Source organism: Solanum stenotomum, chromosome 2 (genome assembly GCF_019186545.1).
Source record: "Solanum stenotomum isolate F172 chromosome 2, ASM1918654v1, whole genome shotgun sequence".
NCBI classification, from domain to species: Eukaryota; Viridiplantae; Streptophyta; class Magnoliopsida; order Solanales; family Solanaceae; genus Solanum; species Solanum stenotomum.
In genome coordinates, this window is record NC_064283.1 from 2883245 (window position 1) to 2902846 (window position 19602).

The 19602-nt window shown below is 31.7% G+C and overlaps 1 protein-coding gene across 2 annotated transcripts; it reads right to left on the reverse strand.

The window, feature by feature from the left end:
* Positions 1-204: 204 nt before the first annotated feature.
* Positions 205-8501, reverse strand: LOC125854569 (protein DA1). Of its 2 annotated transcripts, none has more exons than XM_049534152.1 (12): positions 8184-8501; positions 7282-7433; positions 5562-5646; positions 5018-5189; positions 4091-4211; positions 3458-3541; positions 2743-2862; positions 2427-2639; positions 2243-2305; positions 2007-2125; positions 1276-1334; positions 205-751 (listed from the first exon to the last, which is right to left on the reverse strand). In XM_049534152.1, exons 2-12 carry the CDS (start codon positions 7390-7392, stop codon positions 438-440), a joined length of 1461 nt encoding a protein of 486 aa, XP_049390109.1. In that variant the 5' UTR covers positions 7393-7433; positions 8184-8501; the 3' UTR covers positions 205-437. The 2 variants fall into 2 exon arrangements, with proteins under 2 accessions (XP_049390109.1, XP_049390108.1); XM_049534151.1 differs by having other exon boundaries at positions 5018-5192.
* Positions 8502-19602: the final 11101 nt, after the last annotated feature.

The following is a 19602-nucleotide window of genomic DNA, read 5'->3' on the forward strand; positions in this document are numbered from 1 at the left end:
GGTCAAAGCTAAATTTTGTGTAGATATAGCAAACGTTCGACTCCTCTTGGCTTCTTCCAAGTTTTTTTTTTTTCTTCTTTATATTTGAATTCAAAATTCTAGCTCCGCTACTGACTTACTGCACAATTCCCTGTTGACTGTAATCCTCTTGATCAGATTTTGTCTAATTGTTACATATTCTATATAATAAGCATTCTGTGAAAGTAGAAAATCAAACTAATAGACTTCATTAATTTTCTAAAAGAATGGATATTTGTTGTGTCTATTCCTTGTTTGCTGTGTCAAGATCACTCTACAAAGGTAGGAAAAACATAACTTTCCTCAACTTCTAAGGTATTAAGTATATGATATGGCAATGGTCCAAAGCACTAAAATGAATGGACCAAAGCTTCTTTCTTGACAACAAATGAATGTGAGTCTGTTTTCTAACCTTGTGCTCAATAAGGAAAGGTTCCTGTCATCCGAATGTGATCCAATGTCCTTTCTAGTCCGTATTTAAGCACTGCTTGGTTACCAGCTCTGAATCCGTTTCCATAAATTGGCGAAGTGTCTGATTCAATCTGGTGTTTGAAAAAATCCCCGAGTTTCCTCTCGAAAGGAGATCTAATTCCCTGCTTTGATGATGACATGCCTGATGAGGTTGAAGCGCCTCCATTGCTGCTTGATATGGATGCAATTTGGGTTTCTAACCACATGTGTGCTAATACCTGGCAAATGCCTTCTTCAACGTCTTGGCTAAGAGTTCGATAACCTATCATAGATGAAGGACATATCGACCACATCAGACACTCCAAGAGTCAATGATTGTAACCAATAAATTGCACAGATATCGGGATAGACAAACTCAAAGGAAGGAAAACAAACATGTTCCTATATATGCAGGAGGCATTTAGACAATTCCCTGAGAGTTTTTCTTTATGTTCCCTTTTCCACATGTCCACGCCAAAAGAACTCGTGCTTGACATGCTACTATATATCCTAGACTTTATGCGTTTCTTCTTCTTTTTAATCTTGTTTTTACTATGCCATTGATGATTTACTTTCCATTTTATCTATAAAAAACATCCCTGTAACTAATAAGCGTACTTTTTTGAGTTTTTGAATCATATTCAATCAGACAGTCTACCTATGCTTTTCTCTTCTTATTATTTGCGCTTTACAATTTTTCGCTCTGAATTTGGCATTCCTAGAGGTTGCTGACATCCCAGGGTCAGCAACCTCTTGAAATAGATGGGCACTCAAGTTAGGAAGGGAGTAGAAGAAATGAGCGAGCACCTCTTAGTCGAAGCCACGCATGCATCATCTCATGGGCAAGGATTGACCCAGTCAGCAACCTGCATAGACTCATGTCATATATCGAAACCAACGCTTTCACTTACAAAAAAGAAAATTAATGCTTCAACTTGAGGGCAAAAATACATGTACGTGCTGCTTAAACCTATATTACAGAGGAAATGTCCAATTCATACTGTCCGTCAGAAACACAGAAATCATTCAATTTTTCCTCACAGGTAGAAACGTGTGGTAAAAAAAATGGATTCTAGCTAGAAAGCATCAGGAAACAGCAACAAGGTTAGGTATGTGGTGTGCACAGATATCAGATGAAAAAGTTACTACATAGTCCAGAGGAATCTAAGAATATTTTATAAGACTGGCGAAGAAGCCAGAGATTTTAGAGAGCCCAAATCACGTCTAGTCCCACGAATGTGATGGAAAGCTGACTCTAAATGCATCTCAAGTGAATTATGATGCCAAACCAGATTACATTGACCATCCACTATTGACATGGTTACATAGAGTAATATATAATGTAATCAACTTTTTATGCAGCCCTAGTAAGGGACGTAGTATTTTTGTTTTGCTTAATGCCTACTTGCAATGCATCATCAACATTTAAATAAATTAAATGTTGAATGGACACAAGTGATTCTGACTAATCAAACAGGTCTGTTAAAACGGTAGCACTCAGATTCACAAATTTGCAGAGCAAAGTAACAAAATAGTACCTTGGTAGACCATATAAGATAAGAATTGCAGTCACTTCACAGCGGCGTGTCAATTTATAAGGTTCCGTTCTCATGTCCATGACCCGATTTCCAGCTCCTATTCTTGGCCGTCTTTGTATCTGGCAATTAGTGGTAAGTAAGTGCTTCCGTTTACCATTTGAATAAAAGATATTCAAGTTTTCAGTTTCCAAAATCATGAAGAGGGAGAAGAAATGGATATCACTTGAAGTCCTTACAGTGCTGATAGTTTGTTCCTCAGAAAGGCAAAGTCCTCTTGTCTCAGGCATGTGGTGATAACCCTGGCAAAAGGGATGAAAACCAAATATAAGCAATATATTCTTCACACGAAAACAGTATGAATATGGAGAATACAAGAATGAAAGGAGAAGAAGCCGCAGCTAGGGTCAAGATAACAGTTACATGTCTCTCTCCATCCATAGCCTCATTCAATGCTTGTCTCTCAACCAGAAGCAAAGGAACTTTCTGCTCCACTTTCATATTTAGCCCTTCATAGAATTCTTGTATATCATAATAAAGGGGCTGACACTGACTCGTATCCATTATCGCAGAGTCCAAGCACTCTAGACAGAGCTTTCGACCATCATCAAGGGCAATATATCTTGTATCCCGCGGCTGCAGTCAAATCAAAATTGTATTCTTTATAAAAGTTAATCACAAGAATTTTGCTGAAAACACAGGTTTCTCCAGAAATCTTGTTCTGTTTCATCCGCCTCACCTCCATTCGCTCACAGCTACAGCAACGGGGTGTTCCATCATGCTCATGAAAAGGACAATACTTCTGGGACCAAAATGGATGTGCTCTGTATTCAATAAGCCCAGCTGCATTTGTTGGAATCTGGACAGACAGGAAACACTTCATGAATCTCAAAGAAATGATACATTTTCAGCAGCTAGATGGATTCTGAACCAACAAGAGATAGTCTATACCAAGTTCCCAATGATCTGTACTCGGTGAAATGTTGAGACACCTACCATACACTTTATTAGTTTGTTTATTATCTTAGGAAGACACACGATTAAACTATACAGCCCATGGCATTTAGACCAGAAAAGACAGAACAGTCCATGAAGTCTAGACTAGAGAAGACTTGCGTTTGTTGGAATCTGGACAGACAGGAAACACTTGCTGAATCTCCAATAAATTATACATAATCAGTAGCTAGATGGATTCTGAGCCAACAAGAGATAGCCTATACCAAGTTCTCACTGATCTGTACTTGGTGAAATGTTGTGACACCTACCTTACACTAGTGTCTAGGACCACTATCATTAGCAGAGCATTTTAATTAATCTGAGCTTCAAGGAAGGCATGTAATGGAGAACTACATGTTTTTCTAGTGTTTGGTAGTCTTCTACAATCAAAAGAAAAATTAAGACATGTAAGAGGACTTCTGCAGAAGATTTAAGAGAAACAATCATTTTGTACTTACAAAGTGTTTGCACACATCACATTTTGGGTGATAATGCTCCTTGTAGCATGTTTTGTGATAGGGATAGTTCCCAGACATTGAGAACTGCACATTTAATACATCCAAAAGTTAAAACAGATTTCATGATTATACTTGTCATACAAATTGATGTTCTGTCACTTTCAGATGATTGACAGTTGACGTACATTACCCAAGACACTATATGATAATTACCAACAACAATATCAGTACTAAGTTACAGTTACAGAAAGTATTGAACACCTTATGGACGATGAGTGCATATTACTAAAAACTATAGCTTGCTACCAGATGTACAAAATTGATTCCTGTCACTTCTCTTATTTCCAGAATGAGCAAATTGCCTACTGATGGTCAGACATATTTTCAAAATTGTATTTTATAGCAAGTCATTTACTTTAGATGATTGTTTCCCCAGTAGATCTGTAGTTATTATTGTGCATCTGCTCCCTGCCTCAATCCCACCCTTTTTCGCGTTTGGTTACCTAAATACCCCAAATCAACATGTGCTTTGACTTGGCACCATTATTATGAAAAATGTCGGATAAGCAAAAGCAGTAATACACCAGATAACAAGACTGAACTAGAAAAATTAAAAATTATGCAGTATTGCACCTCATAATCAGATATTGGCTGGTTACAGGCATGGCATCTAAAGCACTCTGGATGCCATACCGCTCCCATGCAACTCAAAAATCGTCCATGACCTATTTCAGTGCTGCAACCTGCACATACCCTACCACAAAAAAAGATAACATGCATTAGGTCTACAAGCAGTTGTGTTAAATTTTTTTATTTTATCAGTCATGTTGTAGTGTTAATTCTTAATGTCTTATGACAAACATCTGTATTTGCTTATACAAGGAATTTAGAATGTTCACAGCAATCGACAGGCTCACTTAAGATTTCTTACAGCCCACCATTGAACTCTCTATCTAGTGACACAAGTACACACATGAAGCAGAGTGTACAGCTAGGGAGCACTGGAGAAATACGTAAGAATAACCTAAATGCAGAAATACAATGATAGAAAAATCAATGGAATTGTAGTTCCCTTCTCTTGCCTCTGAACATGCCATCCACTACTAAATAAAGTAAAAGATATATTTAATATTAAAGGGTTCACCATTTTCATTAAAGGGTTCACCATTTTCAAAAGAAAGTTTCAAAATTAAAATGTTTTGTTCCTCGCGTTAATAATACAGATATCCCATGATACAAATTCTGTATAATGACACCTATAACAAAATTTAGAAAGTGAAAAGAAGAAGAGAGAAAAGAAATCAAGTTCATCAAGAAAGAAGCAAGTAAAATATCTAGGGATTTATATTTATGGCAATTAATAAGTAGCAACTGCAACTTTAGCTAACTAACTCACACGCTTTCAAAGATTAGTCCATTTTATTTTGGATTTTCCGAACTAGCTCTACCACTGTACATATCCACGGCTGACTTCAAAGGAAATTTAAGGGAGTCCAATGACATTGAGTAAGAGAAAGTTTGCTACAATTTTATAAAAACATCAACAAAGATTTTGAATACCTAAAGCTTGCAGAATATGGGAAAGGTACTGGATGATAGAAGTTTCCATTCCCATATACATTCCCGCCTCCGTGATCATTTCTGCTTACATGCTGAGGTGGAGATTCGACATTCAAGCTCTCCTGCAGAGCTCTTGCAAGTTGTTCATCTTCTTTCAGTTGTGATTCACTATCTGCTAAAAATCAAAGAAAAGGAACAATTAGAAAATCAAGCAAATATAGTTTTTGGTCCAGCAAATAATCAAGTATGGCTGGTTCTCAAAAATTGTCAAAGCTAAACAAATAAAAAGAAGCTAGATTCCTCATAGAATGAAAAGTATTTCTATAGAACAACACGCTATACAATGGATGAGCTAAACTACACATATATGAAAGTACTCAGTAGCCTTGAACACATACGATGGGAAGTTTAAATTCCAAATAATGTCAGCAGTTAACTCAACTACAACTGTAACATCTTGCTTTTGGTTATGACAGTACAGGAGAGACCTCAAAAGAATGCAAACTTTCAGTTTTCATTTCTTTAAGAAGCAACTAATACTCACCAATCACAACTTTCCCTTTCTGTTCCTCCTCTAAGAGAGATATAGCAATAGCTCGATCTATTTCTTCAATCTCTGACCAAGAGTCCTAGACACACAAAAGTTCAAGCACAGTATAAAAATATCAGCATGAAATGCTAATTTAAAAAAATATACGGACACGGTATGAATATTATTGTTCAGGGTGGATCTTGATCCTTTATTGGCAATGGTAAGTGACATATATAACCAACATAATGATCACACTGAGCACATAAAATAAAGTATCAAGGATTTGTATATGAAAAGTCGGCCCTACATATTTTAGTGACTTAATAGTTACAAAATTCAGTGAACAAATATTTTGATGAAAATTTAGTGTATCAACACAGCGGATTATCATGGATTCATGGTGAGCAGGTCTAAATTTTAACACGTTGTAAGTCACTCAACAATCCAATTTACCCTGAAAATTTAAAAATACAATGCGAACTTTGTTTTTGAGATTGATATCAATACGGACTTCTAACATAAACAAATTTATTAATAAGAGAAAAAGACGGAGCAAACTACAAGCAGAACTGAATAAAGCTCAAAATGACTATGCAACCGCAAGAAATTGGAGAAATCAATCTCAAAGCATCCGTACCATCAGTCATCATAGAAGTCAAGAAGAACAGTCACTAAAAACAATTACCAAATGGGATTCATATTGTCCAGAGAAAGCTCAGCATCTAACTCAGTTTCAACTCTAAGAACTTATACTTCAATAGCTATAGTTGAGTTTTTTTTATGAGGTTGGTGTCCTAGAGAACTTGAGCGCACCATGACTAATTCCACCAGATATCTGCTACCTCCCACCAACATCAACACTGCGTAACTCTGCTACCAAAACTTAAGCAGATGGAAAGATATCACCTAGCATTTTTTGTCTCCAAAACCTGAGACCTCATAGTTCTAGTTCTACCCTGACCACTAAGCCACACTGTTGAGTACTAGGCAATGGTCAAGATTTACCAGCCAGATTCCAAGCACCAATAGAATGTGCACTAGTATTATATCATTATGTGTGAGTAAATTGAACAAGTTTCATCACTCAGCTACACCCCAAAAACCACATTATAACAAAAATTGAACAGTTGCAATGAAATTTTGCATTATTAGCCTTACCAAAGTCCTCATGTCTTTGTGCCAGTGGTCTTACAAATAGCCAATTCATATACAACATATATACCAATCGTCAACATAAGACAAAGAATCTCTTTTAAATTCTAACAGCTTCATTATAAGCGTACGATTTCAAAGCCTTCTTCACATTGCCGATGAAAGTTAAGACTGCATGGACAGTTAGAGCTTTAGACAATGTCACCCTAGACTTCAGAAAGGATTTTTAGTATTCAAGTAAGTGGACTTGTAACTGTTAGAACCAAGCAAACGCTAATGCCTTTTGCCATGAACAGCATCAGCAGCATGCCATCTACTTGATATCGACACTACCTACCTGTATCCATGGATAAATCACCAACTATACCATATTACCTATTAAGCTGATAATTATAATCCCTTACACTTGCTAAGTTTTGGTAATCTGAATTCCCAAATATTCTGAGTAACATGAGAAATAAAGTAAACAATTCAAAGGTATGTCAGGTGTCTTAAGAGCTTGCTTAGTAAATACATAGGATAGGATGCTAGTTTATCTGGATGATGAGCTCATTGGACATTAGTTTAATGCCACACTTACCTCTGCTGTAGATGGGTCATCCCCCTCTGTATGTCCTTCACATCTCCAGTCATATTGGCCTTCCGAAACTTTATGGCTAGAGCCTTTGAAAATTTTGTTCAACCAGCCCATGAGGTGAAATGCTATTGGTTCATTCTCGGCAACACTTTTACCTGCAGGAAAACATGAATGTAGTTCCAATTAAATACATACGAAAAATAACTTTTCAACACAATATCCAGCCAAGATTTGAGCTGTCAGTCAACAACAACAATATGCATCATTTTGTTTGAAAATAATCCTATAAGGAACTTATCTATCTCTCCACTTCAATAACAATCACATACCCAGTGAAATCCCACAAGTAGGCTCTCGGGAGGTTAGAGTGTACACAAACCTTACCCCTACCTCCATCTATCAAAAATTAATGCTATATGCTTAAGATCTTTTAGCACACGGGATTCCCAATTGACTTAAACGGATTATTCAATGTAGCAAAGATACATAAGACTAAATAGAGCTTGCCAATATGACTGCAAAATTAGGGAACTTGCAAATATGCTTCGATTATCTCATCTAAACCAATTTGGTTTTTCAATCACATTGGTGATCAGACCACAAACATCTAACTCAATACATCAATATAGCATTAAATTTACTTCAACATGTAAATAAATTGAAAACAACAGATCACATAAGAAAGAGATAAAAATCACCCACCACCCATAACAAAAAAAAAAGGAGCTTAAAACTCAAGCATTCAAAAAGGGGTTCTCTAAAATTTGCAGGAAAAGCAAAATTCATAAAAAAAAAAAATAAAGTACTTATAAGCAAACAGCTACAGAGAAAAGCTAGATTCTTCCAGCTCAACATGTCCATTATTAACAATTAAAATCAGATTAAACAAAATATAAATTACTCACCTTAAACCGAAAAGCACCAATAATCTACAGCAATTAGCGAAAAGAAAAAGAACCCAGATCAAAAAAAGGAGCAATTAATCCAAAAAGCAGCAAAAGATTGTTCCTTTTTATTGCCCCTTTTGATTTCTTTTTTCAATCCGAAAAGAATCTTTTACTTTTCTATCAGAAGTCAGAATCCCCCATTCAAGCATTTGAAACAATTAATGATTATTCAAACTCTATTTACTTCACCAAATCGAGCTTCAACAAACAAGAAGAGAAAGAAAAAAAATTATATACAGAGAGACAATGTATACGCTATTGAAGAGACTTTGAAAAAATTTACGCCATTCTTGCAAAATTTATGCCTAATTATGGACTTTGGTCAATGTGGCATTTAGTTGAACTTTACATAGCTTTTTGTAATTTACAAAAGTTTTTATGTTAATTATTCAATATTTTAGAGAATTTTGGATTCCTACCTTATGGGGAGTTTGACTAAATTCATATTCGTGTCGGAAAGTCTCACATTAAGGGTAAAACGTTTTTTAATAAAGGCATTCTCTACCAAAGAAAACTCAAATTCAAAATCTCTTATTAAGGATGAAGGAGTGCTGATAGAAAGAAAAAAAATAGACATAAAGCCCGTTTGGATTAGCTTAAAAAGTGTTTATGTTAACTGTTCAATATTTTTAGAGAATTTTGGATTCCTACACGATGTTCAATATCCACATGGGAGTTTGACTAAATTTAGTGTTAAAGTACTCTTTAATAAATGTGATTTTGTACCCAAGAAAACTCAAATCAGAAATCTCTTAAGGCCTGTTTGGAAGGACACCCTAGTAATTGAATTTGGTGTAATTGGTGTAATTACACTGTCTTGTCATATTTTAAAAGACAGGTAATTACTTGGTCAGCAGGTAATTGGTGTAATTGACATGGGGTAATTACACTCTACAATTCACAGGCAGAGGCTGTGAATTGCTGGTAATTACATGGTGTAGTTACCACCTGATTACTTTTTAATTTCTTTTTTTAATTTCTATTTTTATTTTTTTTACTTCTATTATTTTAAGTTCTTTTTTTATTTTTATTATTCTAAAAATTTGCAAAAGTTTATTTTTATTTTATATTATTATATTTTATTTTCTTCTTGTTCTCAACCTTACTTTACATGATTCTATGTAATTTTGTTGTATTATCTATTTCTTTATGCCGTGCTTATTTTCTCATTAGCATAATTTTATTAGTATTCTAATTTTTAAATTAAAATAAAATTTATTGTTAAGTAAGGTTATAGACTTACGTTTTCTTTATTAAGAAAAAATAAAAATAAATCATATTTATTGCTATGTTGAAATTTGTTATAAGAGTGTTATGTTAAATTTTTTGTTTTGAATTTACAACCTATGTTATATTTTCAGTTTCATTTGTTTTAGTAATATTGAATTTACATTGCACGTGATTTTTAATTAGACTTGATAGATTATATTTTTGTCAAACATTTAATAATTTATGACATTTTATTTATATATTATTCTTTTTATCAAACATGCATTTCACGATGTTCGTAGAAACTTCATACTTTTAGTTGTTACGATCAATTCAATTGAAATATATTAATTTGAAAAAATATAAATCAATTATTTTTTCATAATATTAGTTACAGAAAATATGTTTATTAATTAATATATTTTCAAAAAAGAATATATATCTTAAATATTTAATTTAATGTCATTTATAAAGTTTCTTATTTGTCTAGTATACATTTTAAATAATTAATTTTTATAATTTTATGATTGCAATTGTGCATCCAAACAGAACAAATGTAATTACACTGTGACATTCAAACAGGACATGTGTAATTACATTGTGGCAACCAAACATATCAGTGTAATTACTAGGATGATAATTACTACCCTAGTAATTACACCAATAACAATTACCAAGTGGCTTTCCAACGGACCCTTATTAAAGATGGAGAGTAGTGATAGAGAAAAAATAGACTTAGAGCCCGTTTGGATTAGCTTAAAAAAAATAGTTTTTAAGTCAAAATAAAAACTCAAACTGAAATGACTTTTAAGTCAAAAAATAAAAAAATAGGGGAGACTTATTTTGATTTTTGACTTATTATAATTTTAAACTTATTTTAAGTTATTTTTAATAATTGTCAAACACTTTCAGAAGTCAAAAACTGACTTAAAAGTAGGTTTGACCAACTTTTAAATCAATCCAAACACCGTCACTAATACATTATATATATATATATATATATATATATTTCTTTAAACTTGTTAGTAAATTTTTATATTTATCAACTCAAATTACATTCTATTTTTTGAATGAGCATCTCGGCATATGACAAAATATTTTTATTAAATACTTTTAATTCAAATGTTTAATATACTTTCGTGTGTATTGTTGAGCGTTTAGTAAGTAGTTAGATTAAATGCATAGAGTTAACGAACGTAATTAATTAATTTATATATTGTCTCTTGAGAACATGTATAAAGATGAATAATTTATCATATGCTCGGGTATTTAAATAAAATAAGTTTCAATTTCAGTTTTAAATATAATTTATTAACAAATTTAAAAAGTTAATAATGTATTAAACTAAAACATATACTACTCTATTCGTTCATTTTTTATTTGTCACGTTTTACTTTTCGTGAGCAAACTTCATAGATTTTGATAAATTATATTTTTTTAATCATCTTAATATGAAAAGGATACTTAAATTAGTCAAAGAAAGGGGTTTATGTTTACTTTTCTATTTTAGATAGAATAAATTAAATAATTTGACTTAATCCTCTTTTGGAACTTCCAAATTGGAAAAAAGATCACGGAGCTTTATACGTTTTGTGGGTCCATTTCTTCTTTATATCAATGGCAGGCAAATTTCAATATTTTGTATAATTATATATAATTTTGGAAAGATGACACGTCAAGTTTTTTTTTAAGTTTTGGATCTCTGATTTTACGTGTTGGTAAGATTTGAGAAAATTTCATTAGCTTGTGGGACTCATTTTAAGAAATGATTAAAAAGTTAAAAAATTCATATTTAAATCATATTGTATGGTTGTGTATATCTTTGCTTTAAAGTATTATAACTATATGTTATAAAAGTATTAGGTTGGGTACTTTTACAATTTAGAAATAGTAAAGTTAAAACGATAGTATGGTACACAAAATATGTATTAAGATTAAAGTGACTATGTGGACTGAAGTGTTTGACGATTACCAAAATTTTGATATTGACATCGTAAGCTCACACTTCAATGTTGCTAATTTGATTTGCTCATCAATTTTTGTATTAGCGAATTTGCCTTCACGATTGTGTTTCCTTTGTAGATTTTACTATGTTTCTTTTTTTACTTTTTTTTTTCAGTTTGTTTTGCTCTAAACTATTTTTCGATCGTACAAAACTTGAAATATACATAATTTTTAATTAATACCCTAAACTCCTCAATTAATGCCATGAAAAATAAAGTAGAAGAGGTTGTAAATGGCCAACTTTTCAAAAAATTGCATTGGATTCTAAATTTTACTAATTGGATTTCATTATAGTAGGGAAAATTAAATATAGTAAGTTAGATTCAATAATTACTTAATTAAGTTTTTTCTTTAGTTGATTTGAAGTTTTTAATGGTCTAATATAATCTTAAGATTTGTGAAGTTACCTAATATATATTTTTTGTGATCATTTTGTTTCTCACCATAACTATTTTTGTTGCCATAAGTGTAAACATTATTAAAACCAAAATTCAAAAGCCCCAGAGAACCGATTTGAGGAGACGTTTGGTCAAATTTTTGGCAATCGTAATACTTAAGATAAAAATCTTAAGCAAAATATGAAATGCCAAAACAAAAAAATCTGTTAATTTGGTTGAAGTTTGACTTGTCAAAATAAACCTCCAATACACATATCTAAAAAATTTGAAACTTCAAACTTGTCGGTCTAAAGTTGATTTTGAAATAGTTAGTTACGAGAATTTATGAATTTAGACTGTCTTAAATATGGTTACTTAAGTGGCTATTTCTGCAAATGGCCAATATTGTCAATCTTCGTCTTACATGGCCCAATTAAAAACGGGCTGGCCTGGTTATCATGAGGAGTGTAGGGTTTGTCTTTCATGACCCAATTCATTACGTTAGATTTGGCCCATTTTGTGTTTTAGTTAAATACTCGAGGAAATTACAATTCAATATTCTGGACCATCTAATTTATAAAAGGGATAATTGTACAGAATGACAAATTTATAATCTAAAATAAATAGAGTAGCTACTATTTGATTTAATTGCTCCCTGTAACAAACGTTTGCCAGTCGCCTCTCTCCCTCCAAATTCTCGCTCGCCACTCTCCCTTTCTCGCTCGCTCCCTCTGTGCTCGCCTCTCTCGCTTTATACAACAGAATCGTATAAATTGTGTTTCTATTTGTATAAAGCGAGAGAAAACTGTATATACACATGCAAATACATATATATTCGTCCTATACACTTATAATTATACAATAAAAATATTCCCCTGCCCAATTCTCTTTTGCCTTTCTCTCTTTCTCGTTTTATACAAACACAGATTATACAATATAATGTAAAATTTATGTTTGTATGATGTATAATTTATGTTTGTATAAAGCGAAAGAAAATTGTATATACACATGCAAATACATATATATTCATCTTATACACTTATAATTATACAATACAAATATTCCCCTGCCAGTTCTCTTATGCCTTTCTCTCTTTCTCGTTTTATACAAACATAGATTATACAAATATAATGTATAATTTATGTTTGTATAATGTTTAATTTATGTTCGTATAAAGCGAAAGAGAGAGCGATTTTTTATATACAAATATTTTTGTCAACGATTTATACAAACGAGAGGCTAACAACAATTTATACAAATGGCCTGCCAGCGAAATTATACAAATCTGAAGAGGAGCCAACGAATTATACAATTGCTTCTTTTTGTATATATGTATAGCGAAATATACATAGCTTTCAATTGTATATGTATAACGAATTATACATATATATGTTTGCTATGGAGCGCAATTATGCAAACTTTGATATAACATACAAATATGATTTTTTTGTTTGCTATATGTGAAAGTTGCTCTTTATAAAATATGTACACAATGTATAGTAATATTATATAGAGAAAAGTATTGAAAACATCCCTAAACTTGGCGGGAATTATTAGTTTCATCCCCGGCCTATTGACAACCTTAAACACTCTACTTGACTAATTGAACTTAAATACACATTCGATCTGCTACATGACATAACAAGTGGTCTCAAAACTCTCGTAGGAGAAATGAGGTTCTTAATGAAATACCGAGAAAAGTGTCCGAAAACTCCCCTAAACTTAATGAGAGCTTAGGATTGTATTTCACTCATGTGGCAAGATTAGTTGTATTTAAGTTTAGTTAGTCAAGTAAAGGGGTGTTCTAAAGACTGTCAATAGTGCAAGGACGAAACTAATAATTCGCGCCATGTTTAGTAATATTTTCAATATCTTTCTCTAATATATATGTAATATATTTATACATGTACACAACATATACAACCAAAGTATATTATAATTAGTAATGTAATTTTAATTATATTGATAAACTAGACGACCGGAGGATACATTTGCTCAAGTTTTTCAATACTTAAATCTGACAATTTAGGACCCATTTGGCCATAGATTTTTCAAGTAAATATTTGGGGGGAAAATTTGGCAAATAGTGCTTGTCCATACAATTTGCCATTATTTGGCAAATTTCTCAAATTTCTAAATACTAGTTTTTTTTAGTATTTGGGCCAAATCTCATTATTTGGGATACTTTAAAAATTAAAATTTTACACCAAACTTTTATCTTTTACAAAAACACCCTCTATAGTAGTTGTTTGCATTGTATTACATATTTTTTTATGTGAACACCAAAATAGTGATGAAATATTCGGTGAATATAAAAGTGATGATATGGTTGTTGATGAAATTGATGAACAATCGGCTCAAGGTAACAAAGTCATGTGCTTTGTCTACTTCACGATGTATGGAATGATCCTTGTTGCACTCACTCCAAAGTCTAAACTACCACATTGCTCCAGTGTCGTGGACACTGCTTGTTATTTGTTGCAACGAAGATCTAATGGACTTGTAATACAAACTTATGATTAGTTTTGATAGTTTTTAAAAATTATGGGTATAAATCATATTTTTCAAAAAAAGTGAAATATGTTTTCCAAATATTATGGCCTAACACATGATGAAATTTCACCCAAATTTTCACCCAAATAATATTTGCCAAGAATATTTGGAAATCTATGACCAAATGCTAGCTAAGTGTAGGTAATTCAATGAATTCCTTCCCATTTGTATGTAATAAATCACACCTATAGACTATACCTACAACTACTATATTGGCAAAACAAAACTTGACAGCACTAATATAATTATTATTTTCTTATACTTTCATGTGATTATTTTATTCATTTCATTCATAATGATATTATTATAGTACTAAATAACATGTCATATTGTCATTATGGTTAATGTGCATGCATGACGTACTCACATTACCTAGCATTAGAAGCTACGGGTGTTCAAATATTTTAACTTTTAAATATAAACAGATAATAATAAGATTAGGTAAAGATTTACAACCATCCAAAGTGTTTATACCATAACAAATTGAAGTAGAAAAAACAAATTTTACTAATGACATTTCATGACGTCATTGTTGATCGTGTCCTCCACCCTCTGGCCTCCAACATACCTCATCGCTATCTTCATCCTCTATCACCTCGCACTCCTACCTTCCCACGACCCCACCTCTTATAGTATATGTCGGCTAAAGTGAGCTCAGTGGTCAACCTCCATTCAAATTAATGTTAGGGGATTTTTCATTTTTGTCAGACATAGAGATACTACAAGTCCTCCGTCCCAGATTACATCGCCGCTTTTAAATTATATAAAATTGCTTTTACAGTGATAGTTTTTGCTTATCTACTAAAGACAAGAAAATAAATAAAAAAACTCATTTTTCTTCGCACCGAACACACCTCTAGATTTCTCTAAATGCACGTTATTGACTTATAATTAAAAACAGATGCGGACACATCACACAAGTCATTTTACATCCAATTCTTCCGTACAAAAAAAAGATACAAATATATGACGAACAAACTATATATTAATTTAACATGACCAAATAAATAAATGATACATTTTTATGCTGTTTGCCATTAGAGCAAAAACAAAAGAATTTAGTAGAAAAGCAAAGGGAAATCATCTTTCCACTTTACCTTTTTTGTATCTTTTCTTTTCTGATTTTTTTTTCTCTTCTCATAGAAAACAACATACTAAAACTTTAAAATAACATTAAAAAAAAACTTTAGTATAAAATTTTATAATAATATATAATTAGATAAATTTTTGGAGTGCAAGTGGGAGTGGCTGCTTTAATTTCCATCGTTGATCTATCAATAAGTATCAAACACTCTTATTCCATTTGCCCATAGCATTTAAATAGTCCATGCTTTATTTTGGGCCCATTAGGCCCAATAGATGGGCCCATTGAGGTGCTAGTGGTGGTAATTATGAATTTGTGATACAGGAATTTGCACAAATTGCCGTTTTAAGGACACTTTTTTTATTCAATTTAACATTTTTAGCAAGTTGGCTAAAAGTCTTTTAACCCTCCAAAACTATAATAACTATAATAGATCGTAATCATCGAGAATCTTAAAAGATTAGTTGATTGATTATTTAAATATTTTTATAAGAGTCGTTGTTAATATATATTATTGTAGAATAAAAGTATAATAAATATTATTTAATCAATATAAACATCGGTTATATAATAATAATAATACTTTTAGGATGTGTTCGGCATTTGATAAATATTTTCTTTGAAAAAATAAGTTTCATAAGTGTCGTTTCATGTTGATCGTGTACTCCTCACCCCTCCAACACGCCTCATCTTCACCTCCACTCTTGTCGCTTTCATCCCCACTACCACAAATATTTTTCTAATAATATTTTCGGATAGCTTCTCATTTGTTATGGCTTGGTCCTTTTATGGCGGATATTGGTGCACAGACCCCTTTCTTCTATATTTTTCGAGAAAGAGAATTGATATATGACCTATTCGAAGCTGCCACTGGTATGCGAATGATGCATAATTATTTTCGTATTGGAGGAGTGGCTGCCGATCTACCCTATGGCTGGATAGATAAATGTTTGGATTTTTGCGATTATTTTTTAACAGGGATTGCTGAGTATCAAAAACTACTTAATTACATACTGAATATAAAGAAAATAAATTTATATCACACTTAATTTTTAAAAAATATTTTCTCCGAACCGAACACACCCTTAATTTTTTTAGGGGGGTGGGTTGTGTGGGGATGGATTTGGCTATTATATGAAAAATGGTAGGGCCAAATAATAATAAAGACAGTTCAATAGACATGTTACAATTACCCCTAAGCTACATCTTATATAGAGTTATATATATCATTATCAAACAGAAAAAAAAAACAATTTGTTTCATTTTTATATTTCTTTTTTTCATTCATGCGATTGCCTGACTTAGGTTTTTGTCATTATGTGTTCATTTATTCATCTATAAAATTTCTTATTTTTTCTCTCTCTCATATTGTAATGATTTAATTTAAATCTCTGACTTGGTTATTTTTTATAGGTGCCAGCAATAAATTAAATAGGAATTTATTCACAATATCTTGTTTCTTCTAGTTATTTAATGAAGGATATGATGACATGTCATGGGAGATTTTTCAATGACATGTAACTTTGATTATGATGCTTAGCTAACCCTCCATTTATTCTTAATTGTGTTATCATATATATCTCATCCAAGAATTTAATTAACTCGCCCGAATGAATACATTTTTAATTATTTAATCATGTAATCTGCAAGCACAATAGGAGTATCAAGGACAGAGTTAGAATTTCATTTACATGCTTAACATAATTCAATAATTTTAGCTTTAAATTTAGCTCTGACTCTATGCAACACAACTCTTTTTTTGGACAAAACACGTCTAAATTATTTTTCATTACTTGTGTTTGTTCTAATACCATATTGAATTGTATAATTATCTTATTCAAGAGATTAAATTGAGGTTGTGCTAGCTAATGTTACATTTTACACTTTGTTTTTTTTTTTGTCCTTTAATTAAATTTCTCATTTTAAAGTATTTCATTGTTGATTGTGTCTTTACCTAACTTTTACTAGCTCTAAAACACGAGTAACTCGTTAATAAACTAATCTCTCATCATGACAAGCTGGAGTGCTTTTTAAATGAATTGAATTTATATTATTTTAAGACATAAAATATAAGACATGACATGAGAATGTTGTTGTGAAGTTATAAAGTTTTATTTTAAAATGCAATAAGAGATTAATCCAATCAGATCATTACACGAATTAAAAGAGAGATTGAAATAATCCAAAAAATGGACCCCAAATTCACCAACTCTTGTGGGTTGCCAAAACCTATGGTTACTAAGACAACAAGTTGTTCGATTTTCATATACTTTGGATTTTGCATTAACGTATTAGAAGTTTTTTCTCTTTTTAACTCCGTCAGTGTGAGCTTGTTCACATTATCGATCTTAAATTTGAATAAAAGAAGATAATTCGAAGGACAATCGATACAGTTTATCTATCTCATAAAAATACATATAAAATTATATATATTTTACCTTTTTCAAAAATTCACTTATGAGATTACGTCAGATTTGTTGTTGCTGTATTAGAAGTATTTTTTTTAAGTAAGTGCTGACTCGAGGGTGTTAAGGACACAGAAAAGTTCAACGGCTTAATCCCACTGGTGGATTAATTCTTTGTTTATATTTATTGTCTCTGTCATTATATGCATAAAAGGGAATATATTTAAATATGGTAAATGAATCTAATTGGGACTTATAATTAGCAAATGAACCAATAGTAGCGTATATGAAAAGCAACATTTTTTACTAATGACATTTTCATATTTCACTAATTAAACGAAATGAATTCATTTAATGTGTGAATTATTGCTTCAAAAGTATAGTACGTATCGACTTATAGTTAAATGTTTTTGAGTCCTATTGTTCTTACAATCAAGCTATTAATTATAAGGTAATTTCAAATAAGTATTAATTGATTTTTTTTAAAAAAATCTTGTTCGATGTTTCGTACCTATTTCATGGCCCTAATTAATCCAGTTGGAAGTTATATTAATGACCTTGAAATTGTGCTCTTAAATTTTTGACTCCTACTTACCTCATGAGTCAAATAAACTTGATACTTTGTAACGAGAATAAAGGTTCAAGATCACGTAACTTTAAGATCATTCTTGTAAATCACCACTAATTTTGCCGCGTAAGGCCTATTAAAGGAGGAAATATTCCTTAGTAGACTTTTTTTTATTCTCATGACCTCTGATTAGACTTTGGAGAAATTTTGTCCTTTTCACCATAATACTTCATAACATTTAAAAATAGTAACTGATAAAAATATGTCACGAGTACAAGTGTCGTATTTTTACTTCATTCTTATAGCTCAATCTCGAGATATCTGTTTAAAAATAATGAATCCGACCCATCTAACACAACCCTTGGAGATATTTAAAAGTGGTACCAAACCTAGTTTTTTCCCCTTTGCAAATGACCAAGGTCTTTCTTTTTTGGGTTTTATATCTTCCCTTTTCCATTGCCCAATATCACGTGTGGTGAGATAATAATCCACGAAAGTAAACATGTGATAACAAGCCAAATTTCATGATATTTTCCTTCATTCATTCAATAAAGTACCTTTTTATTTTTATTTTTTTAGTAAATAAACTAGATAACCCTATATGTGTTAAACTTATAACTTCATTATAAGCATCAAATTAAATTCCAAAACCTATGCACGATAAGAATAGATGGTGGTTGTCACCATCTACACACCTTTATTCAAAAAAAAAAAAAAAGTAGTCCCCCACACAAAGGCTCATAATTTAAGAAGAGAGAGAGGGAGAGGGAGAGGGAAGGCACATATATACAGTTGTAGGTTCATCTGATATAAGTAAGAAAGAACACCTCATGGCATTCTCCGACACTACAAGAGTGGTCCCTTTCTTATGAAAGTTACTCTTATTACTAATGCTCTCGAGACGGAGTCAGTATTTTAACTTTATGAGTTATCAAATATATTAGAACGATAACTTCAAGTGTTGATAATTGAATACTAAACTTAATAGTTATACATATTGAATGTGTTTCTCAATGGAAATATAGCATTTGAATAAAAGATATTGAATTTGATTGAATCTGTATCTGAGGTTCTAGCTCCGCTCCTGACTGGTATTACGCTCTTTGGACAAAGTAACTATTAGTGTGTGCACACCCTTTTATGATTCACTTCTTGTTTTTGGAACACCTTTAATTTA